At 49.5% G+C, this 23,792-nt stretch overlaps 3 protein-coding genes across 4 annotated transcripts in view; all 3 read right to left on the bottom strand.

Annotated features, from left to right (window-relative positions):
• The window catches only part of CLPTM1 (CLPTM1 regulator of GABA type A receptor forward trafficking), a 31,363-nt gene extending 22,915 nt beyond the window's left edge, over window positions 1-8,448 (bottom strand). Inside the window, exons 1-2 of the mRNA XM_077131484.1 lie at window positions 8,344-8,448; window positions 2,576-2,688 (exon numbers count right to left, since the gene is read on the bottom strand). Coding sequence (XP_076987599.1) covers window positions 2,576-2,688; window positions 8,344-8,415 — 185 coding nt within the window. The 5' untranslated portion in view covers window positions 8,416-8,448. The remainder of the gene's footprint in view (window positions 1-2,575; window positions 2,689-8,343) is intronic.
• Window positions 8,449-12,336: 3,888 nt separating this feature from the next.
• APOC2 (apolipoprotein C2) lies at window positions 12,337-14,066 on the bottom strand. 2 transcript variants are annotated; one of them, XM_077131486.1, is made up of 4 exons: window positions 13,970-14,066; window positions 13,168-13,243; window positions 12,846-12,996; window positions 12,337-12,727 (listed from the first exon to the last, which is right to left on the bottom strand). In XM_077131486.1, exons 2-4 carry the CDS (start codon window positions 13,220-13,222, stop codon window positions 12,637-12,639), a joined length of 297 nt encoding a protein of 98 aa, XP_076987601.1. In that variant the 5' UTR covers window positions 13,223-13,243; window positions 13,970-14,066; the 3' UTR covers window positions 12,337-12,636. The 2 variants fall into 2 exon arrangements, with proteins under 2 accessions (XP_076987601.1, XP_076987600.1); XM_077131485.1 differs by having other exon boundaries at window positions 13,899-14,048.
• A 513-nt stretch (window positions 14,067-14,579) lies between these two features.
• Window positions 14,580-16,345, bottom strand: APOC4 (apolipoprotein C4). The gene is made up of 3 exons (XM_077131487.1): window positions 16,214-16,345; window positions 15,044-15,182; window positions 14,580-14,812 (listed from the first exon to the last, which is right to left on the bottom strand). The coding sequence occupies exons 1-3, from the start codon at window positions 16,272-16,274 to the stop codon at window positions 14,647-14,649; spliced, it is 366 nt and encodes a 121-aa protein (XP_076987602.1). The 5' UTR covers window positions 16,275-16,345; the 3' UTR covers window positions 14,580-14,646.
• Between the last annotated feature and the right edge of the window lie 7,447 nt (window positions 16,346-23,792).

The following is a 23,792-nucleotide window of genomic DNA, read 5'->3' on the forward strand; positions in this document are numbered from 1 at the left end:
TATGCATTAAATACATCAATATGTAACTAAGGTACCTAGAACAGAGCCTGTTACTTTAGAAATGTTAGCTATTATTGTTGGTATTATCATAGGAAAAGGACAAACAAAAAATTTTGGAACAGAAGAATACTATGAAGGAACTCTAGTGAGTGGGGTATCTCCCTGCTGAGCCCCACACCACCCCAGAGGGCAGGATTAGGCACAGGAACTTGCCTCTGCCTGTAGAAGCCACGGAACCCTGGGGTCTGGGTGTCTCAGGGGCCGCAACTCAGCCGAACCAGCTGCTACCTCCCCAAGAACTCCCTAATGTGCACGGCTGGGGATGATCTTGAACCGGTAACCTCTGGGGACCCCTTCCCAAGAAAGGCTCTCATTTTAATAAGTATGCCAAGGGGGTCTAGGAGCAGGGATGCCCACAGCAACTCTGCCTCTGGCTTAGTCTAGGGCTGGCAGGAGGTCCTGTCTGCTCTGGGTGTCTGGGTTCCTGTGTGTAAAACGAGAGGGACTGGATCAGATTTTTTAAGGTTCTAGATCCTGTCAAACCCTTGGAAATATCTGCGTGTACTGGTGTGCCTCTTGGAGGCTCATGGATACTCCTGTCCATCCACACACCCCAGGCCAGGAAGTCCTGTGCTAGGATGCCAGGTCTCCAGGGTACTGGACTTTACCTAAGGCTTTTCAACTGACTGGAGTGAGCAAATAAATCAAACATTAAATCCTCCCCCAAACAGGCATTCTACATTCATGTGGTACCGAAAATTTTTAATATATGAAAAGATACACAACTATAATGCTCCCTCCCCTCTCACCCCCTTGTCTACCTGGCTCTTGCCTTGCCCATTACTCAGGTAACCACAGGTATAATTTATCTGAGGATGCACCTGAAAACCATGGACACGAATCCCTACCCCACCCTCAACCCCCAAAAACAACATTCTCACACAATCTATCTGAAGCTTTGTGGAGTTCACAGGCCCCCTGAAACAAATGCTGAATCCCATTTTAAGAATTTCAGAGAAGACAGTCTTGGGGTACCCCCCTGAACTGGTGTTTGGCACTGCCTGGTTCTAAAGAAGGAAATCAGCCTGTGTCGTGACTGTATGAAAAATGTCTATCTTTAGGAAGCTTTCTCAGGTACCAACACGGAGACTCCTGAGATACACTGTCAATGAAAAAAATCAAGGTACAGAAGGGTGTGTAAAATACGCTCTCCCTTATGCAATCAAGAAGGAAAGGATAAAAATCTTTATTCACAGCTGCTTGAAGCATGAAGAAAGGATGTATAAGAAAATTCCACGTTGTTACTGGACTTGGGGGTAGAACTAGGATGATAAGGAATGGGGGCTCCAGGGCCGACGAAGCTTGAGGTAAACAAGTCAGGAAGGACTCCTGAGTTTCTGGGCTGAATACAGCTGGGGAGGGTGGGGGGCTGTTTCCTGTAGCTTCTCAATGTTCTGCATGATGCTCTTCTGGAGATAAGGCAGGTGGTGACTGGGCCACATCAGAATGTGAGCAGTGACTTGTCGGGCTCAAGGGCTGCTTTTCAGTTAGTTCTCCTTCAATTTCCCATGTTTGTTTGTTTTTACATTAAACAGCAAAAGCAAACTAAGAAAGAATCACGGCCCACACTGACTGACTCCTTGTCAGGTCCTGAGCTCCAGAGCTGAAATGAATTCTCCTGGAATCCTTTCAGTGACCCAAGAGCTCACTGTCAGGATTTGTAACGCTGAGGTGAAAACAGAAGCAGGAGAGGGGCAATCACTTAACCAAGTCACACAGCTCAGAGGTGATGGGCAGAGATTTCAGAGCAGATCTAGGATCCTACTGGGGATTTGTTGCTACCCACCCCTGAAATTACATTTGCTGATCCCCTATTTACACAGGCAGGATCCTTCCATTTTTTCTCTATTTTGAACAACTCTGTAAGCATCCTTACATAATCCCACTTACAATTATACAAGATATGCCTACAGCATGGCCACCATTACTTATTTACTTGAGTCTTTACATGCTTTATATTGTTAAATTATTTTGTACAATGAGCATGAACAACTTGTACATTTGGGAAAAAAGACTGATCAGATATTACAGAAGAAGGGAGTAGTAGTCTCCCCCAAACCACTCTCCCCTTGTTCCTCAGTAATAGAACCCCAGTCTTACAGGAAGGATGCTCAAACTCCCAGAATAAAGACTACCTTTCCCAGCATTCCCTGTAGTGTACGTGGCCGTGCAGGGACGTTCCTGTCAAGGAGGTGGCTGAAACAACTCCGCCATGCACTTCCTCACAGCTGACAAGGGAAGGAACCAACTGCCTAACAGCAGAGTCTGCTCTCACAATCATTTTGCTAAAATGACTCTCCAAAAAGGAAAGAAAAAGTTTATTTTGCGGATGGGTAAGCAAACATCCAGAGCAGGGAAGAGATTGTCGCTGGGCCTAGGCAGGGATTGAGCCCAGCCCCAGAGACCCACTCCCCACCCTCTGGCCCAACATCCAGCCAGTGACTTTTACTTTCTTCTTCATGCTTTTCTTATCTGAATGTTTTTAATGAGCAACACAAAAGCACCACCTGCTCACCTGAACAGCACGCCCTTGATGACCTGCCAGGCATTGGGTGCAGGCTGGGGTGGTGGGTTCTGGGGCTGGGTCTCCGCCGGCGGGTCCCTCCCAATGCTGCCATTGCTGGTTACCTAAAAGGACAGAGGCCTGGGTGAGGCAGGAGAATGCACCTAGCAGCACTGGGGTGAGCACCAAGAAGGGGCTGACAGTATCTGGAGAATGAATAAACAAAAGCATGTAGGAAGGAAGGTGGGCCTCCTTCAAGAGGGTAACACTCCTTGAGCACCTCTTCCATGCTAGGATCCACAGGTGACCAAGACATCCCTGGCCCTCTCCTCCCGGCACTCACAGGTCAGTGGGGGACACAGACCTGTCCCTGAGAGTGACAGAGCAGGCTTGGATGGGATGGGGAGCCCAGGGATGCAGCTAGATTGGCTTGGGTGAAGGTCAGACAGGGCTTCCTGGATGAGGGAACATCAAAGCTGAGACCTAAAATTGAACAAGTTAGCCAGTGCCGAAGAGGTGGTGAGTGAAGCAGAGCATTCCAGGGAGACAGAATAACAGGGGGAGAAACAGAAGATGAGACACACAGATAAACAGATTCAGATTTGGAAAACTCTCCACTGTTGCCTGGGGCAAGAGGTAACCACTGAGGACAATGCAGAAGGGACTGCATGGCAAGCCCAGCTTGTGGTTATCTGAAAGGTCCTTTCCTAGGTAAACAGTTCCAGAGGCCATTTCAGGGTCAGGCCCTGGGCAAGGCAATGCTGCCCTCCAGGGACTCCTGTCCAGCAGATGAGACAGACGCAAGAAAACAAGCAGAGGACAAGCCAAGCCTCTGTGAGCATACCAGAGGCACACCTGAGGTGCCCATGATGACAGTAGCAGCACTGTTTGTGATGCACCCAGTGCAAACCATCCTAGAAGGCTAGAACTATTATCCCCATTCAGCAGCAAGGAAACGGAGGTGCAGGGAAGTCAGACCGCAATGTGGGTTGCTTAGGAAGGACAAAAGCAGCAGGATGACAGGAGTGAGGTACAGGCTAGGGAGTGCAAGCAGGGATCTCCAGGGGGAAAATCATCTGAATCAGAGAATCTTTGCTTCACCTGGGATGGAGAAATTCTCCCTGTCTCCTCCATGAACCCTGCAGATGTCCCATGCCCTACCTTCCTCCACCCCCCTCTAATTTCTGTCCCTTCACCACCACCCCCAGGGGACAGAGCCAGGGCTCTCAAGTCGCTACAAGAGCAGCATCTCCCAGCCCAGCATCAGGCCCAGGTAGGGGCTCAGTAAAACATTTGGAGTCAGAAACTAAACGGGGACTCACTATTCACTGACGACCTGCTTCAAACTCACAGGCCACCCAACTGCACCCCTCCAGAGGGCTCCCGCCTGAGGGCTGCCGGCCCTTGGCCATAACCCACCCGTTCACCTCCAAGGGCTCCTTCTGTCCCCCTGCCCCACCTCACCAAGAACGCCCTGGGAAGCAGGGACAGAGGCCTCTATGGCCAGACGGGGCGGTCATGGTTGAGGTCAGTGTCTGTTAAATGTGCCCCTTGCCACCTCCTGTCCCCTTCAGCAAGAAGAGAAAGACCTCCCCCATCATCTCCTAAAACGGCAGGATAGCACCATGATAAAATGGTGGCCAGGAAGGAGGACGGCCCAACCAACAACAGGCTGCTTCAGTCCTTGAACGTGTCAATTTACCTCTCTCATCCATGGCTGAGGTTGTCTAAAAAACAGTACATTTTGGAGATGAAATTGTTCCTTTGCATATTGGAAGGAATATTTCCCTACTGTGTGACAGGGAGTGCTGGATGGTAAGACAGTGGTGGTCCTGCAACTCTGGGCCCTGCCCTCCCCAAGCTCTTGGTCTGAAGGGAAAAAGGACAATTAAAACTGGGAAAAGGAAAAGGTGCTCTGAAGGAAACCAGGATGGGGAGTGACAGCGACTAGGGCAGGTCTAGACTAGGATGGTTGGGGAGGCTTCCTAGATGGTTGCCTATGGTGAGACGAAGGGCTGGAAAAGAGGCAGCCACAAGGGAATCGAGGGGAGGGCATTCTAGGAGAGGGGATGGGGTATAAAAAGGGGTCAGCCGGGAAGCCAATAAGGGTTCCCAGCAGGCCTGAGTTCCAGTAACTGAAGTCACCTGTTCTGGCCGGTCCATACTGCTAGTGAGAGGACAGGCCAGGACTGAACCTACATCTTGCTGACTTCCAGGTCTGTTCTTTACCCTCTGTGGTGGACAGTCTAGCTGGGAACCCTCCCACGGAAATGCAAATTAAATCCTCAGGGAGATTTAATTCACACTGCTAGGATGGCTATAATAAAAAAAGATGGAAAATAATAAGTATTGGCAAAGACAGGGAAAAACTGGAACCTGGTAGGAATGTTAAATATGTACCTAGCATACAAACAGGTAATCTCACTCCTAGATATCTTTGCAAGAGAAATGAAAACCTACGTCCACACAAAAGCTTCTACGCAAATGTTCAGAGTAGCATTTTTCATAATTGCCCCAAACAGGAAGCAACCCAAATGTTCTTCAATGAATGAATAAACTGATGTACCTGTACAATGATACTACCAGGCAAAGAAAAGGGCCACCACAGAACAACATAACGACAGGGATGCACCTCAAAAACATTAGGCCGAGTAAAAGAGGCCAGAAGCTAAAACCTGCATGTTGTATAATTCTATTTACATGAAATTGTTAGGAAAGGCAAAACCAGAGAGACAGAAAGCAGACAGTGGTTTTGTGTGTTCGGCAAGGGAGAGGGGATGACTGCAGAGAGAACAAGGGAACTTTCTGAGATGTCAAAAACTGGGTGGTGTGGATAGTTATCCTGCACAGCCCCATTAATTTACTGAAAAGCCTTGAATTTATACTCACAACAAGTGGCTGTTAGAGTATCTAAACCAAACCACAACAAAGCAGCAGCTCTGCCATGGCTCCCAAGTCCTCCAGAGTGAAGGTAAAGTCTCACCATGGCCCCCAAGATCCCACATCACCTGGCCCCTCCCTACCTCTCTGCCCTCACCAACTGTCACTGGTCTTTCATCACGCCACGCCACACACCTCCTACCTCAGGGCCTTTGCACATGCTGTTTCCTCTACCTGGAACACTTCCCCCACATGTCTGCACGACTCCCTCACTTACGCCCCCGCAGGGTAAGTGAGGGAGTCAAACGTCACCTCCTCACTGAGACCTTCCCAGACCACCATACTTAAATTACTATCCCTCCCCTTTCCTCTTCCCCTTCCTCTGCCCCCTCCCCAGTTTTATTTTTCTCCATGGCACTTAGCACCATCTGGCCCACTATACATTTTTCTTATTTATCCTGTTCATCGTCTGGCCCTGTCCTTCCTTCTCTACCCCTACCTTCATCAAGAACTTGAGCTCCAAAAGGGCAGGGCCTTTGTTTTATTCACAGCCCCTTCCCCAGCAACAAGGCCTACTATGTAGTGTAGCCACAATACCCATGAGCTGAAAGACTGAATGGCAGCGCTATGGGCCCTGTTCTGAGGCCCTGGCTAAAGGAGGAGCAGGCTACTAGGGCTCAAGGCTGGGCCAAGGGCCCACCCGGTCTATGCTAGGCTCTGTGGGTGGGGAGAGTGGTGGTGACGGTTGGGGACATGGCAGCAACTAACAAACAGTTTCTGTGCTGGGACCCATACATCCAATCTCACAGACAATCCTGAGGAACATCCTCTAAGGGACCTGGGATGCAGTTATAAGCCCCATCTGCTTGGATTCACCTACCCCAGGATTCATTCATTCCACAAACACTTACTGAGTGCTGCTCTGTGCCCAGCCTGATGGTGGGACCAGTGCTGGGGATTCAGTGGTGACCAAGACAGCACCAACCCAGCCCTAATGGGGTTCCCAGTTTGGTAAGGAAGATAGACCTGTCCCCAGACCTTGACAACTGAGAGTGGGCAGAGTGGAGACGAGGGAGTCCTAGGGACTGCAGGAGCCCACAGGGAATACCTGACCCAGCCTAGGGGGCAGGGAGGGCTTCTTAGAGGAAGGAATATCTGAGCTGAGTGAGATTAGTCAGCTAAAGAGGGGAGAAGCACATGCAACAGCTAAGAGGAAAGAAAAACCAAGGCACACACATGGAAATGAAAGAGGTTCAGAGTGGTCACCCCTCTAGCCCAGTGGTGATTAACTGAGGGCATTTTGCCCCCAAGGGGACATGTGGCAGCATCTAGACATTTTTCATTGTCAAAACTATGGGTGCACTACTGGCTTCTAATGTGTACAGTCCAGAGATGTGGCCAAATACCCTACAATGCACAAGACTGCCCCCTCAAAAGAACTGTCAAAGACAAAACATCAGCAGTGCCATGACTGAGAAATCCTAGTTCAGTCTGAAGAAAAGTTAGAATGTACAAGGCCCCAAATGCCAAGTTAAGGAATTTATATTTCATCCTGAAGGCAAAGGGGGAAGTTTTAAAAGGATTTAAACAGAAATGGGACAAGAGAAAACGTTGGGAAGCTTACGGCAGTCAGAACAACCTGAGCCCCATTCGCTGACAGCCCCACCCCCACCCCAATAATCAACAGAAACTCAAGAGGAAGAAAGGTCTCCTTTTAGCAAGACTAGGAAGCCCATGATGATGGGACTTAGTCTTCCCCAACACTAACCCAACGAATCTTTCCTGAGGTCCCTGTGGCAGGGCCTGGTCATGAATGCTAAAGACTCAGAGCAGGTATGCTGGGCTCCATCACACAAATCTTACCCTGGTTTTCTCCCCATATCACTCAGGATTATACCGTTTACACACTGTCTTGTCTCCTCTCCCATTCCACTGACTGCAAGAACACAACTGAGACCATCTTTGCAGCTCATCATAGGGCTGACCCCTGTCCAAACCTTCCACTGACAACTGGGGAGATAAAGGCACAAAAAGGGAAGGAAACTTGCCCAAGGTCACAGAGAGAGTCAGCTTCATTCTCCTCCCCCCCATGCTGCCTCCCACATGGCAGTGACATCCCAGCGGGTGGGTCGACAGCACCTTGCTGTCACTCCTTCATAGATTTCTCAAATGCCTGAACAGTGACTACCTGAACTGAGATGCTCTGTAGTCTCAGTTTAGTTGAGTGGGCAATGGGTTAGAAGTCATCAGTACCCAGACTAATTCCCCCAAAGGACTAGCCTCTACTAAAAGCACACCCAGCTCAGTTTTGACCACTTTGGGTCATCACTGACTGGCAATTTCCACATGAAATGGACCCCCAAACCTAATGTGGGTGACCTTCTAGAAAGGGCCTCAGTCTTGTTGTTCCTTGGACTCCTGTCTGTAAAATGGGTCTGTCGTCCTCTGCGGCCCATGTCTCTACCCACTGTGATCAGCTGACTTCCCCAGAGCTAAAAAAAATTCCCAATTCATCACTGCCCACCCTTCAGGCACTGTGAGCGAGACTCTGAACGCCAAATCACTCTAGGAACGGTCTTAGAGCCTGGAATCGCGGTGTCGAGAATCCAAGGCGCCTGTGAACAAGTCTGCGCCCCTCCGCGCCACTCTCTCTCTGGCTCCAGCGATGAGTCTGGTGGCCGCCCGGCGCGAGTGTGCAGGGAACCCGGCGCGTAACAGGGCCCTGCTCCCGACACTGTCCGGCCTCCCCGGCCGTCCGGCCCCGTCTGGGCCGGGTATTCAAGGTCCCTCTGGGCAAGGCACCCCCAGTGCAAGGGATTCCGCGAAGTGGAAAAAGACACGCCCCGTGGGAGGCCCCCCGGGTGGGGAAGAACCCCTCAGGCCCCTCTCGGCCTCCGTACCTGACCGGAGCCGCCTCCCCCGGCCTCCACCACGGCGCTGCCGGCCCCGTCCGCCTCCTGCGCCGCCGCCATCTTCCCGCTCCGGGTCCCCGCCCCCGCCGCCAGCCCCGCCCCGTCCCTGATGGCGCCAGCGCGATCGCGCGAGATTTCATACTTTTTCCGACCCGCCGGGCCACCGTATCCTGCAGGAGCGCCTCAGCCCCGCCTCTGAGAAGGGCCGCTTCTGTATGTGAAAAGACCAACCCGGCCACCATACTCCTTCTCTCCCCTCTCCGAGTCTGTTTTCGTCTAGTAGAAATATTGCATTCTCCGAACTCCCAGACTTTCTCGGCCAACATAAGCGCTTTTTAAAGCCTCTGTTCTTCCAACCCCCGTGAATAAACCATCCTCTTCGAATTGTTTGAGCTTTTCAGGCCATCATGTTTGTTTCGTCCCGTCGATTCTTTGAAACTTTTCCGTTCCATGTTTCTTGAGCCGTTCAGGCCACCGTAACGCTTCAAAGTGCTCCACTTAGACCACGCCCCTCCTTCACGTCAAATGAACCTATTTGGCCACTGTCCCCGGAGTTAGTCTTTTGCCGGTTTCCTCACTTCCTGGCTCCTCTTCCTAATGCAGACCTTTCCCCCGACAGGTCCTCTTAACTTATATCCTTTCCGTGTTTGCAGAGTTTCTATTTCAGGGTTCTCACGGTTACTGTACCTCCGAATTGGACCCTGTCATCTTCTCCCCTAATCCTTGGGGCCTGCTAGTTTAGCGCACCTGCGCCTTCTCTTAGCGGTCTCTGCTCTCTTGCAGACCCCGCAGCCCTGGACTCGGCGTCAGGGGCTCTGAGAACTCCCCTCACCCCCCCTTTTTTTTTGGTCTCTCCCTATGGTTCCAAACCCTGACTTGGGGGTTGGCAAGGACATGTATGGAGGCCTAGAGAAGGCAGGAGACGCTTAGCGGCTGTTATATCTTACCCAATGGTTTCGGTGGAAATCTAATCTGGATTCAAACCCTGGTTGAGCTATTGACCAGCTAAATGATCCTGGACAAGTGACATACCTCTTTGAGTCTCAGTTTCTTCTTCTTCTATAAAATAGGAATTATAATAGTACCTGCTATTCTGCCCCCACCCCCGTACTACTTTAACCCCCGCGAGGTTATTGGAACGACCCGGTGAGATCGCGAATGTAAAGGACCTGACCTAGGCAGGCCTCGGGCCAATATCGGTGAGCTGTTATTATGAACCTTATATTGTAGTAGTAACCTTTCAAATAACCTTAAAATGTAAGCAAGCTGTGAATGGGAGCTGAATTCTAGTAAGAGTCATTCAAATGTAATCTTAAAACTGTGAGCAAGCTGTGAAATTGAGCTCTTAGTCTCACAGAGAAGCAATATGTAAATGTGAAATCAGCACCCAGTTATAAACAAGCTTTCTCTATCAGAGGTGGAGGCACTATGCCCCAGGTGTCACAGCGGATATAAACCCTAAAGGAAGTAATAAAACTGAGATAAAAAGCTACTGAAGTTCTCTAGACCTCTGTTAACCTGTTACCCAAGATGATTACCTTTTTTTGCCTCTAATGTGTATAAAAGCCGGTTGAAAAATCACTGTGGGGAGGCAGATTTGGGAAAATCTCCCCTGCTTTCCTACCAGCGTAAATAAACCTCTTTTCCTCCTCAGCCAGTTCTGTGTGTCGGTGCACATGGCCACACCAAGCGAAGAACCCAGATTTAGGTAGGGCCCCACCTACAATATATTACTTGGAAAGGAAAGCAGGCTTTGCATTGCGATATCCTAATTATTTATTTATCATCATTTCACTATCTCTTTACTTTCCAGTAGGTCTCAACTCTATAGTCATAGCCCCTGCTCCAGGAAGCCCTCCCCACCCCCAACTGAGTTAAGCATCCCCTCTCAGCTTCCCCAAACTCCTGGGCTTCCCTGCCCACTTTGTGTGGCCACTGTCAAGGATAGGTGTGTCTTCCCCATTGGGCCTGTAGAGCTAGGGCTGTCACGGACACTACTGTGTCTCCAGCACTGTTGGGAGGGGTGGGGGTGACAAGAGAGAATGGAATTACTGAACCAAAGGATGAGGCTCTCTGTAAGATGAGGGATTCACTTGACTTTGTGGGTCAACACTAAGACTCCCTGGCAGACTGGGCTTATACGTTTTGTGAGCCTCTCTAAAAAATACGAAATTACAGGTTTAGATGGAGGACCCTAGGAAAGACCAAACAAGTGAGGGGCATTGAAACATAAACTTCCCTGTAACTCCATTTCTGTTTTTAGCTCCAGATACAAAAATGCCCCCAATCTGTTCTCCGACTCTCATATACCGCAGTCTGACCTGTTGGAGCATGGAAAGCTCCCAGCTAGACTGTGACCTCTTCGCAGCCTCCTTCCCTCCGGGCAAAGCTTTCCCCTATGTTCTGTTCAGTGACCCAATTAGAAACTTCTATTACTAACAGCCAGTGAATTGAAACACAGGACAGACCCACTCTTTTCTCCACTAGGGGGCGCCCAACACCAACCAGGAGCTGTGATTTCAGGTTTTAGGAAGGAGGGGGCTGGAGACCCCAACTTCTGGGCCCTGAGGGAGTGGGACTGGGGACTGGACTCTGGGATCCTAAAGGAATTGGGACTGGGGTGGGAGTCTGAGAAAGGAAGGAGGAGTCTGGGAAGGACATCATGATTGGTTGGAAACAGAAATAGCCTGGGCAGTAATTTGCTTTGGCTTGAATCCGTGGGGAACCAGTGGACAGAGCAGGGATTGTTCCTCCAGGGTCCCCCCCTCCCTGTCACCCCCTGGGTTTGGCAGCCTCAGCTCTTCCCAGGCCCTAGGGACTTGGGGGCATTGCCCGCAACCCCTCCCAAGGGCCCCTGTTTTCTACTGGACTCATAGCTGCCCAGCCTCAGGACCTGGGAAAACTGCCCCAAGAGTGCAGAAAGACTGACCGGAGGTTAATGCCAAGTAGAACTGGATAAATACAGGGCTGGGATCCTCAGAGCCCAGTAGCCTTCACCCCTCTGGGACGTGAGACGCCAGGATCTGTCTCTAGTCCTTCAAGATCCGGGAATACAGGCCCTTCCCCACTCCACCCACAGGACCTGGAAGTCCTGACCCTTAGCCACCTCCAACCATGGGTCCAGCACTGCCATCCTTCACACTGAGAAGCCTCTGCTCTTATTTTCACACTTTGGACTTTTTGCCTGCAATTCTTCCCTTGCTTCCCAGATAAATACTCTCTTCCCCCACTAATCACCCTTTCCCTGACCGACCTGGTCGCAAAGTCACTCTCTCCCTCCCAGTTCTGTGACGCCTCTGAATACCCCCAGCCCAGTCTTCTGGCCCCTGGAAGGTGGCCGAGCTCAGCCCTTAATCTCTTCACTTCTTTTTTCTTTGCCTGTGTTTTTGAAATCACCTTCTCCCTTTCTTTGTCCATTTGCTCATCCTCTGCCTCTCCCTACAGCTCCCTGAGGGCAAGGACCTCTGTCTCTGCCTTCAGGATGAATAGAACACCCATTCCGGGTAGGAGCTCAAAAAATGTTATTACTATCACTATCAAAGCAAGCACAACTAACAAAGCATACCACAGAGCCATAATAAAGTAAACTGCAGAATTGGACCAAGACCTGACCTATGTCTTTCCAAGGAGCAGAATACATCTGTCTTTCCCTCTGCTGTGTCCTCAAGACCTGGTGGGCTCTCAATAAAATGCACATTGGCTCATTATATAAGAATTGCCAAAGAGCACAAGCTGTGTAGCCGATTTTCTTGAGTCCCAGCCAAACTCGGCACTAACTTCCTAAATTCAACAATGAATTCTCGGCCTCGGTCCCCACTCTGCTCCATCACAGGACAGCTCGCTGAGATGGCACATTGAAAGTGTCAGCCCAGGGCCGGAACACACCAGAGACAGCTGCAGGTTAGCGTCTGATTGTCATTTTGCAGATGAGGACTCTGAGCCTTAGCGCAGGGCAGGCTCTAATTATTGTTGTGATGTTCATTTACTGTTATTATTCACCTCTTTATTCTTGCCGACCAGGTTAGGGTGAAAATACATACAGTAGATGCTCAATAAATGTTGCCTGAACTGAAGCAATACACTTCTCCTGCCCCCTAAGACCTTGAGAAAGCAACCACATGGAAGAGAATAAACTTGGATTTAAAAAAATAATTATGGATAATTCAGACTAAAGTTGGGAGCAGGATGCTGAGAGCTGCTGGGAAGTAGGGGGCACTTGGAGAGCCTGGGACGGGTTAGAGGGCCTGTACTGTCCCCTTCCTCGCAGACTGGGGGGTGCTCTCAGTTTTCTCCCTTCAGCATGGTGAGGAGCTGGTCAGTCATGATCCCTGCGTAAGTGCTCACGGCCGCCGTGCTCTGGCTGTACATGTTTCTGAGAGAGAAAGGACAGAGGGACTGAGGGAGAAGGGGCTGGGGGCTGGGACTCCTGAATCCCGGATGCATTCGAAACTGGGGGCTGGACCCCTGGGTCCCAAGCAGGTGGGTGGTACCTGAGTTTCTCATCCACACTGGTTAGGTATGTCCTCTCGTATAGTTCCCTGGCTGCTGCCTTGGCTGAATCCCAGTAACTGTAGAGGGATTCCTGCACCTGGGTGAGCAGGGATAGGCTGGTGTCCTCAGCTTCCTCGGCCCCCTGGACCTCTGCAAGGAAAGAGTGTGCTGCATTAGTGTAGCTGAGGGGTCTGCAGCAAGGTGAAAGCCCAGCAGAGGGGCAGAGTGAGGGTGGGGCAGGTCTGTCCTAGGACTCGGCTGGAAAGATGCTTGGAGCTCCACCCCCTCCTCAAAGACACCCCCCTCCCAGACCCCACTCACCAAATCCCAGCACCAGGATGACAAGAAACACAGCAAGGAAGTATCGGGCCCTCATGGTGGCGGGAGACCTGGAACACTGAGGTGGGGTCTGTGGGTCATGTTTGTCCCCCACAGGTGCTCCCTGAAGGCATCTATTCCTGGGGTCCTGCCCCACTCAGGGGTGGGGGCTGGGATCCTGCACCTCCTCCATCTCCCTGCCTGAGCCATCTTTAATGCTGGGTGTCCTCAGGCTTTTACTCCTGATTTCAGCATTTTCATCCCAATGTTCACTCACTCATTCACTCAGGAAGCATTTATTGAGCACCTGCCGTGTGCCAAGCACAGTCCAGGGCACTACAGTGAACTAAACCAAGGCCCTGTCCCTGTGCAACTGACATGAGCGAGAAATACAATCAGTAAATAGTAAACAAGTAAAATCCAGAGCACTTCACACGGTGAAGCGTGCTCTCTGGGAGGGAAGGGCGTTCACATCTTCTGGGAATGTGTCAGGAGAGGGTGACATTCCCACCACAAAGGACAAAGCTAGAGCCAGCACTCGAGCTCTGCCCCAGCACATTTAACACCCCCCCAAAACCTCTGAGGGACGCACCCTTGGGAGGGAAACTCTGACCAAAGAGCTCAGTGCAGGGCTGGTGGCCTACATTTTAGAGAGGAAACTGCTGCCTGAAGAGGCTGAGACCCCACCCCGGGAGAGAAGAGCAGACTGGGACAAAGACTCTACAATTCCAAACCTGGTGATCCCAGCCCCGGGGGCCCTTCCTGCCAGTTCGCTCCTGGCCCCTTCCTGTCTTGCCTCTCTTACCGGACTCTGGCGCCGTCCTCACCAGCTCCCAGCGGGCCTGGAAAGGCTTTATAGATCTCACCATCCACCTCCCCACCTCGCGGCCAAGGCCAAAGTCCTGGCCAACAGGACGGCCCGATGGGGCGGGATGGGGCAGAAAGGACAGTGATGCCCCCCTGCCCCCCCCCCGAGGTCGAGTCACAGGGAGCCCCCACTCAAGATTTCACCCCTGAGGGAGACAAACCGGGGAGGAAATGGGGGTTGGGGGCAGGAGATCTGGGTGCCCACGGGGAGAGGGGTCTGGGGTCTGCATCCAGTGGGAGGCGGTGAGGGTGGAGGAGTGGGTGGTGGGCCCCTGGAGGGACCCCTGCCCCACCCCACCCCACCCCACCTGCTCTCCAGCCTTCTCCACCCTTTTCCCCAAGGCCGGCACATATCACCAAGTCTCCAGCCAGTCTCAGGATAGGGCTGGCTCCCTGCCTGCCTCCCCCAACCCAAAGCCCCCACCCCCTCACACACACCCCCACAGTCCCTTCCCTTCTGGGAGACTCTTCCTCTACTCATTAACTCATTAATGGAGGGTGGGGTGGGCTGATCTCTGTCAGAGGAGGAGGATTCAGATAAGAACACCAAGGGATCAGAGTTTCTTTATTGTGGACACTGGGGAGGCAGGAGGGCAGGGGTCTTTCGGGGATGCTTCAAGCCTCATCCTGGTCCCTGCAGAGGAGCCGGGGACACAGGCTCTGGGCCTTGTTCAGGAGGCTGTCCTTGGAGCTGCGGAACCAGGCCTGGGCGCGGGGCCGGAGGTCCTTCAGGTGGTCATTGTAGTAGGTCTGCACAAAGCCCTGAAAGGCCGTGGGGCCCCTGGGGGGAGGGGGGAGTCGCCCGCTCAGACTACAGCTGCACCCCCTCCCCGGAGTTCTGTGACCCCCCTCACTCTGATCCAGGAGACCCTACTCTAAGCCCTCATTCTCCTCCCCATCCTCTCGGACCCTACCCCACCCTCTCCTACACCCTCAGACCGGGAGTCCTGGTTCCCCCTCCCCCTCAAACCCAGGGGTCCCAGTCCCAGCCCCGATGCCAGTGCACACCCACCAGAACCACTGCCACCTCTCTCGGGTCCTGGTCACCAGAGGCTCCACCAGCTCCTTCACCTTGTCCTGCACTAGGCTCCAGCGACTCACCTCCTGCCTCGGCGGGCTTGGGGTTCCTGCAGATGCTTCCTCCTGGCACCCTAGGAGGGACCAGAGGGCAGCTGGGGTGAGCCAGGGCCCCAGGACCCCTCTTCCCTCCCTGCCCTCCCCTTTCACCCACACTGCCACCTCTTGGCAGGGCTCTGAGCACCGCCTTCTGCCCCTCTCTCCCTTAGACCACTTGCCTCACTCTTAGCATGGAGTCCCCGAAGCGCCTTGTCACCCCTGCACGCCTCCGGTCTGTAGGTCTGTGACCCCACCTCTCTGACCCGCTGATGCCTCCTTTCACCTGCCCGGGAACAGCTGCCCATCCTCCCACTCCCACCCTCTCCAAGACTCAGTTTCCCCCTCTGCAGAATGAGATTATAACAATACCTCCTTTAGAGGGTTACTATGGAACTATTTTCAATGAATTAATTAAATTTAGGTATTTGATTTTGCTTTGTATTTATTTAATGTATTTTAAATTAAATTAACTGATTTAAGGCACTTTGCACGTTGCAGGCACTAGACAAAGGTTACATACACTTTTGTTTTGTTTTCGCATGGGCAGGCATGGGGAATCGAACTCCGGTCTCCAGTATGGCAGGTGAGAACGCTGCCACTGAGCCACCGTTGCCCGCTCTATGTACAGTTTTAAACGCATGTGCAAGGCGCAGACATTTATAACAATCCACACTCACCCTCACACTTGTGTCCACACAAACAGAAATGCTCCAACCCTTTGTGTGCATCCACCCCACTGACATGCACGGGCACACACACACATGCACACACGTATTCCCAGACACATTACAGACTGCAGCCACCCCCGATTCTCCTACTCACCCAAACACACACATATGACCCCAATACTCACCCCAACCCCGTGTCCTCACTTCATGCCCAACCTCATGAACTCCCAGACAGACAGACACACACACACACACACACACACACACATTTGCCGCAAGCATCCAACCCCAGACCTGCAAGTCTCACCGTGTCTGCCAGCATGCGTGCTCCAGGACCACCGTACTCATAGCCCACCCCACTAGGGGCTCCCCCACCCCAGCCCCCCAGGCCTCCTCACCCACAGTGCAGGCCAGGACCAGCACCCCGAAGCAGAGGGAGGGCAGGGCCCCAGGCGCCATGGCTGGGGGTACCTTCTCTCTATGCCTTGGTGCTCAGCTCTCCGAGCCTAGGGTGGGGGTGGGAGTGGGGGTGGGTGCGCTGAGCAGGGCCCTCCCTGGGCCGCCTCCCCACACCCCTTGGCACGGGCTTCAAAGAGAGGGACCCAGGTGACAGTGGCAGCAGCCATGCCCGCGCCCGCTGGCCTCCCTTCCTCCCTCCCACTGTCCCTAGCACCTGACCTCACAGTGGGAACACGGAAGGCTCTCCCGACTCCCACACCCAGCGGCGTTCAAATCCGGGCCCCACCTCATGTGGCCACCTGGCTCCCGTGCCTCAGTTTCCTCCTCCAGAAACTGGGGACCACGAGCCCCTGCCCGCTCCGGGGCTTTGAATGAAGAACGCGATTCCAGGACAGCCCTTAACGTGCAGCCTGGAACCGCAGGTTCGCTAAAGCATAGCTGTTTACTATCGCGATCACTTTCGCCTCTAAGACGCTATAGGGCCCGGCAGGAGAAGGTCAGCAGGGCAGCCCCGTGTCTCCAGCCTGTTTCTTCACTGGTGCTGAGACCAGGTCACCTCCAAGCATCCCTTCGGTTTTGCATTCAAGCTCTTTCATTTCGTGGGTCTCAAATCCCTCCCTCCCCCCTGCCTTGGCCACCTGACCAGGGCCAAGACGCCCCCTCCCCGAGCCTGAAGTTTTCCTCTCTGCAGTGGGTGTGATAATCATGGGCCAAGTGAAGGTTAGGCGAGGTCCTGGGGCAAAGCCCCAGGAGCACATAGTAGGGGGTCATCGACATCCAACTCTTGCCCAGGGAACTGGGGGCTGACGAATAAAATACAGGACACCCATCTACCTTGGGATTTTCAGACAAACAAGGAATTTTTTTTCAATATGAGCATGTCCATGCAATATTTGGGATATAACAGTAAAAATGATTCATTGTTTATCTGAAAACCAAATGTCTCCAGAAGTCTGTGATTTCATGTGCTAATTCTGGCAAGTCTAACTGGACCACAACCTGAACAATTGTCCAGAACGGTCCTGACCCCGAACCTTCCAGTAGCACTCCATCTAACCCCTTGGGCTCAGTATATGCTCCCCGGATTCCCTATCTAATAACCATCAGCAAAATAACTACCAGGCATTGTGTTGAGAGGTAGAGTCTGGCTCTGCCTCTTCACAGCTGTGTGACCTCTTGCTAGTTGCCTAACCATTCTGGGCCAGTTTTTTCACCCATGTACTATATACCTGGAAGGGTTACCCTGGAGAAATATTGGCTCCATGTAAGCAGTGCCAGACACGCAAAGGCTCTCAGTCAACGTCAGCTGCTGTTTATTTTGCATGGACTTTTAGCACACACTGTGCCCAGACCCCATGGGAAGGGCAGGTTTCCTCACTGGATGTCACAACAGCCCCATGAGGTGGGCATCTTTAACATTCTTATCTTATGGGTGAGGAAACTGAGGCTGCGGGCATGGTGTTGGAGCTACTTACCAGTATCTCCCAGCCAGCAAGTGATAGATTTGAACACAGCCCTCTCCAACTCCCTAGCTGATCCAGGATGGTGTCCTCCCCACCTCCCATCCAAATCCCAGAGGGCAAGGGGGAGATTGGAGCAGGGTGGGGTGGGCCGATGGGGAAAGGTCCCTGACCCCTGTCCCAATTCTGAGGTCGGCATGCAGGGAGGGCTCTGGGATGTTTGCTATTTGCTGCTTGCAATGTTTGCCCATCTTGGGGACAGGAACAGGTTGAAGGTCATTCTATTGGAAATCACAAGCCGCTCACAAACAACTGCGAGGGTGATGGGGCCAGGGAGGTGATGGGGGGTGGGGTGGGCGCTGAGATTCCGGTGTGCATCTAGGGGCAGGGGGCTTCTCTCTCTGAGCCTGCAGCTCTCTGTTGAATCTACTTTGGGGGCAATTACGAATTATGCTGCTGTGAGCATCTGTGTACAAGTTTTTGCGTGGATGCATGCTTTCAAGTCTCTTGGGCGTATACCGAAGGGTGGAATTGCTTGGTCATTTGGTAATTCTGTGTTTATACACTTTTTAAAAACATTTCATTTTGGAATAATTTCATACTTACAAGACAGTTGCAAAAATAATAAAACTCTGTATAGAGAAACCCAATGTTTCCCAATCCCCCAGATACCCAGAGCCACCACTTTTAACATTTTGCTACTTTTGCTCTATCATTCTATCAACTCTCTCTCTCTCTCTCTCATCTACCTAATCTATCTATTTTCTGAACATTTGAGGCAGGTTGGACATATTCCTAGAACACATAATACTTTCATGCACATTTCCTATGAGCAAAGGTTTTCACTTATATTTTCACCTTTTTTGTAGTTATAAAGTTCAAGAAATTTAACATCAACATCAAGCTTACATTCTATATTCCATTTTTTTCTTATTTACCAATCATGTCCTTTTGACCTTTTCTCCTCCATTCTTAGATCCCATCCAATATCATGTATTGAATTTAATTGTCATCACTTTAGTTTCTCTTTCTTTCTTTCTTTTCTAACTGTGGGAACATATGTACAACATAATCTTCCTATTCGAATTGTGGTGGTTTGAAGTTGTATGTATCCCAGAAAAACATGTTCTTACATCTAATCCATTCTTTAGGCATGGGCCCATTGTCAATAAACCTTGTGAGAGAGAGAGACAGAGAGAAAGAGAGAAAAAGAGATAGAGCAGCAGGGAAGCAAGAAGCTGAAATCCAGGAAATCTGGAAGAGAAGGGAGAGGGCAACAGATGCTGCCACGTGGCAGAGAAACCAAGGCTCGCCAGCCGCCAGTCTTTTGGAAGAAAGTATTTCCTTGATTTGGACATTTTCATGGCCTCAAAACTATCCGCTTCTGGGTGGGCCACGGTGGCTCAGCAGGCAAGAATGCTTGCCATGCCATGCCAGAGGACCCGGGTTTGATTCCGGGTGCCTGCCCATGAAAAAAAACCCATCAGCTTCTAAGCTAATAAAGTCTCATTGTTAAGTCAAACCAATTCACGCTATCTGCTTTGAGCAAACACCAACCCCTCTGGAGCACATCATTCAGTTGGATTAATCACATTCACAGTATGGCAGTGCCCTCACCACCACCCATTACTAGAATTTTCCCTTCATCCCAACTAGAAACCCTACCCCCTTATTTTGCATTAACTCCTCATTTCCGCTGCCCCTCCATCCCTGGTAGTCTGCATTCTACCTTCTGTCTCTATAAGCATGCATGTTCTGATATTTTCTTTGTGGTTATCACGAAGCTCAAATTTAACTAAATCTGTAACAGTATTGTTTGCCTTAATACCAACCTAACAATTTCAACAACATACATAAACCATGTTTCTTTACCCCTCCAGCCCCCCACCTTTAGGTATTTCTCACCACAAATTACATTTTCATGCATTTGTATTTTAGATCCTGGAGGAACTAAAAGGCGGAGTTCCAAATCAAAAATACAATATACTGACTTTTGTATCTACTCATGCCATTATCTTTACCAGATTTGTTTTTCTGCAGTCAATTAATTGTCCTTTCCTTTCAACCTGCAGAATCCCCTTTATCATTGCTTGCAGGTCAAGTCTCTCATCTTTTGTTTACCGGGGGATGTCTTAATCCCTCCCTCATTTTTTCTTTTTAGATTTTTTTTTTAAATACCAAAAAACACCAAACAAATACAAACATTCATATTTTGATCATTCCGTTCTACATATATAATCAGTAATTCACAATATCATCACACAGTTGCATATTCATCATCATGATCATTTCTTGGAATATTTGCCTCTATTCAGAAAAAGAAATAAAATGAAAACAGAAAAAAATTTATACATACCATACCCCTTACCCCTCCCTTTCATTGATCACTAGCATTTGAAACTAAATTTATTTTAACATTCGTTCCATTATTTATTTTTATTCCATATGTTCTACTCGTCTGTTGACAAGGTAGATAAAAGGAGCATCAGACACAAGCTTTTCACAATCACACAGTCACATTGTGAAAGCTATATCATTATACAATCATCTTCAAGAAACATGGCTACTGGAGCACAGCTCTACATTTTCAGGCAGTTCCCTCCAGCCTCTCCATTACATCTTGAATAACAAGGTGATACCTACTTAATGTGTAAGAATAACCTCCAGGATAACCTCTCCACTCTGTTTGGAATCTCTCAGCCATTGACACTTTGTCTCATTTCACTGTTCCCCTTTTTGGTAGAGAAGGTTTTTCTCAATCCCTTGAGGCTGAGTCCCAGCTCATTCTAGGATTTCTGTCCCACATTGCCAGGAAGGTCCACACCCCTGGGAGTCATGTCCCATGTAGACAGGGGGAGGGTGGTGAGTTTGCTTGTTGTGTTGGCTGGAGATAGAGGCCACATCTGAGCAGCAAAGGAGGTTCTCTTCCCTCCCTCGTTTTCTTTTTTTTAAGATATTAAATTCTTTATTATTTAATGTGGTGCATGATTACCTCAATTTTTCTCATCACATAGCTGTGCGTTTGTATCACAATCAACTTTTTTGTGAAAAAAGAAAGCAACAAGTTTCAAAGCATATTGCAACAATTAGTTGTAGAACAGATTTCAGAGTTTGGTATGGGTTATAGTTCCACAAGTTTAGGTTCTTCTAGCTGCTCTAAGATACTGGACTAAAAAAAAAAAAAATTAATACAATGATTGAGCACCCATACTCATTTGTTAAACCTGACCCTTTCTGTATAACTCCATCAGTACCTTTGATCTTTCTCCCACTTTTTAGGGGTATTCTAACTTTTTCACTTTGGAAGGGGCTCTTGATAATATGGGATAGGGGGATGGAACCAGCTGGTGTTCTTGAGAGGCTGGCCCCGCTGTATTTCAGGACTTATCTGGTCCAGGGATCCATCTGGAGATGGTAGGTTTCTGGAAAGTTACCTTACCTCCCTAATTTTTGAAAAACAGTTTTGCCAGATAAAGAATTTCAGGTTGGCAATTTTTTTTTTTTTTTTTTTTTTGCTTTCAGCCCTTTAAATTTGTATTCCTCTGGCCTTCTTGCTTCCATGGTTTCCAATGGAAAAATTGTCATTTAATATGCTTGAGACTCTCTTGTATATGACATGTTGCTTCTCTCTTGCTGTGTTCAGAATTCTCTCATTGTCAGTTTGATGATAACATGGTGCAGTGTGGGACTCTTGGGGTTTATCTTGTTTGGAATTCCTTGAGCATCTTGGATGTGTATATTCATGTCTTTAGTTAATTTGGGAAAGTTTTCAGCTATTATTTCTTTGAATATTCTCTCTGTCTCTGTCTCTTTTCTCCTTCTGGGACCCCACAATCTGTGTATTGATATGCTGGACAGCAACCCTCAGGTTCCTCAAGCTCTGTTCACTTTTCTTCATTCTTTTCTCTTTCTGCTCCTCAGACTGAATGATTTCAACTGTCCTATCTTCAAGTTCACTGATTCTTTCTTCAGCTGGCTCCAATCTGCTGTCGAACCCCTTCAGGGAATTGTTCATTTCTGTTACTGTGGTCTTCATAATTTCCTTTTCATAATTTCTATCTCTCTATTGATATGCTCTTTGTGTTCTTCTATTGTTTTCCTGACTCCCTTCAGTTCTTTGCCCATGTTTTCCTTTTAGTTCTTTGAGCATATTTAGGTCTATGTTTTAAAAGTCTTTGTCTGCCATGTCCCAGGTCCGATCCCCCTCATTGATGGTTTCTATTAACTTCTCCTTTGCCATTGCTTCCTGATTCCTCGTATGTTTTGTAATCTTTTGTTGAAACCTGGACATTTAGATATTTTATGTGTCCTCTCTGGAATTTAGAGTCTGTGGTGTCTGATCCTTAAGCTTGTTACATTTGCAGACGGACTTGTGGACATGCTCTCCTTCAGGGCTTATACACACAATGAGTTTGGAGGATAGCTTTGAGAAAACTATTTCTGCCAGTTCTTGCTGGTGATTCAAAACTTCTTTGGGGGGACCGCCCTGAAGTGTCTCGCTCCAGCATCTTGGTAGAGTGGGCCCTCTATTTAACTTTTTGAGGAACTGCCAAAGCTTTTTTTTACAAAGTGGCTCCATTCATTCAGTTTTGTTCAGTTTTTCATGCATGTGTTTGTCAATAAATATTCATGGGAAAAACTACATTGCTTATCAAACCCTTCCACAATTCTCTTTGTCTGGCTAATTCTGAATCATCTTTCAGTTTTCAGGTCCAATGTCTCCTCCTCCAGGAAGCTCTCCATGGCCACCTAGGCTGGGCCCCACACACTGAGTGGTGTTTTCCCTGGGTGGGTGCTTCTGCAGCTTCAAGCATACCTAGGGGTACTGTCTGGAGTGTGAATGCTATCACATGCATGTCTGGAACTCTCTGGCTAATTCTTCCTTGGTGTGATGAGGGCTATTTGTTCTCTGAAGTACTGAAAGTATGTTTGCAAACCTGAAAAGAACAAGTGCATTGCCTCTACAATATAAAAGCAAAATTAGAATTAAAGAATGGGTAATAAATGGAAAACAAGCATCTACCAAACATAATTGAGTATCAGCTGGTCAACTGGAATTTAAATGCTCCCTCCATCATCCGAAAAGTATTTACTGAGCTTCTATCAGGTGCCGGTACTCTTCTAGGCACTGGGGCATGGTGGGGGAACAAGACAGCCTTCATGAAGTTGACAGCCCCAAATAAGGGGACAAAAAAAGTGGTGGGACTGCAATGTTGTGTGTGTGTGTGGGATGTATGAACTGACATGGAGGAAGTGAGGAGTGAGCTAGGCAGATATCTGGATGTCTGGGGAAGAGCATTTCAGGTAGGGGGAAGAGCACATGGAAAGGCTCAGAAGTAGGAATTGTGCAGTGTGCATTGTGTTGGAGCAGCAAGGAGGAGCTGCACGTGAGGGAGGGGGAAGGGAGGGGGAGGGGAGGGGAACCTGTATCACGTGGGACTGTAGACCTTGGTGCATTCATTAGATTTCACTCTGATAGAGGTGGGAGGATTCTGAGCAGAGGCGCTACTTGATCTGACTTGCCTGCTGGCAGGATCCCTCTGGCTGCTGAGTGGGAAAAGTGTAGGTGCTTTGAGCCTTTGAAAGTCTGTTGACTGCAGAGTGGCTCTAGGGCCAAATCATTCTTTCTCTCATACTTTCTTTTCCTTCCTTCCCTCCTTCCTCTCCGTCTCCCTCTTTCTTTGTTTGCCACCTTTTCCCCTATCCTTGCTCAGATTCCTCTTCCCTCCTTCAGCATCCCTCTGATGTGGCTGTGAAAGGATTATCAAGAATTACTGAATATATATGTAGAACAGAATTATATGTTAATGTTTTTGTTTGTTTGTTCTTAATTTTTTAAATTAATAAATAAATTTTTTTTAAAAAAAGAAAGAAAGGATTCTCTAGGCATGCAGGGTGGTTTCACATGGACAAGCTTTAATTCTATATGGATGACACCATGCTACGGAAAGTAAGAAACAGGAAGTGTCCTGTTCCTTACTTTTCCCCTTGATGTTACCATATGTTTTTAGATCTCTCTGAGTGGCCGTCTGAGCATCTAGCTCCTTCTTTCTACTGC

This window comes from Tamandua tetradactyla, chromosome 16 (assembly GCF_023851605.1).
Source record: "Tamandua tetradactyla isolate mTamTet1 chromosome 16, mTamTet1.pri, whole genome shotgun sequence".
Lineage (NCBI taxonomy): Eukaryota > Metazoa > Chordata > Mammalia > Pilosa > Myrmecophagidae > Tamandua > Tamandua tetradactyla.

What these genes read in the sequence shown, in the direction of transcription:
- APOC2 (XM_077131485.1), bottom strand. Translation starts at nt 14,033, where the DNA reads ATGGTGAGATCTATAAAGCCTTTCCAGGCCCGCTGGGAGCTGGTGAGG. An exon ending in CCCGGGGCTGGGATCACCAG is followed by an intron (nt 13,244 to 13,898) that starts GTTTGGAATTGT and finishes ACCCCACCTCAG; the next exon opens with TGTTCCAGGTCTCCCGCCAC. An exon ending in AGTGTGGATGAGAAACTCAG is followed by an intron (nt 12,728 to 12,845) that starts GTACCACCCACC and finishes TTTCTCTCTCAG; the next exon opens with AAACATGTACAGCCAGAGCA.
- APOC4 (XM_077131487.1), bottom strand. Translation starts at nt 16,274, where the DNA reads ATGGCGCCTGGGGCCCTGCCCTCCCTCTGCTTCGGGGTGCTGGTCCTG. An exon ending in GGTCCTGGCCTGCACTGTGG is followed by an intron (nt 15,183 to 16,213) that starts GTGAGGAGGCCT and finishes GGTCCCTCCTAG; the next exon opens with GGTGCCAGGAGGAAGCATCT. An exon ending in GAGAGGTGGCAGTGGTTCTG is followed by an intron (nt 14,813 to 15,043) that starts GTGGGTGTGCAC and finishes CCCTCCCCCCAG; the next exon opens with GGGCCCCACGGCCTTTCAGG.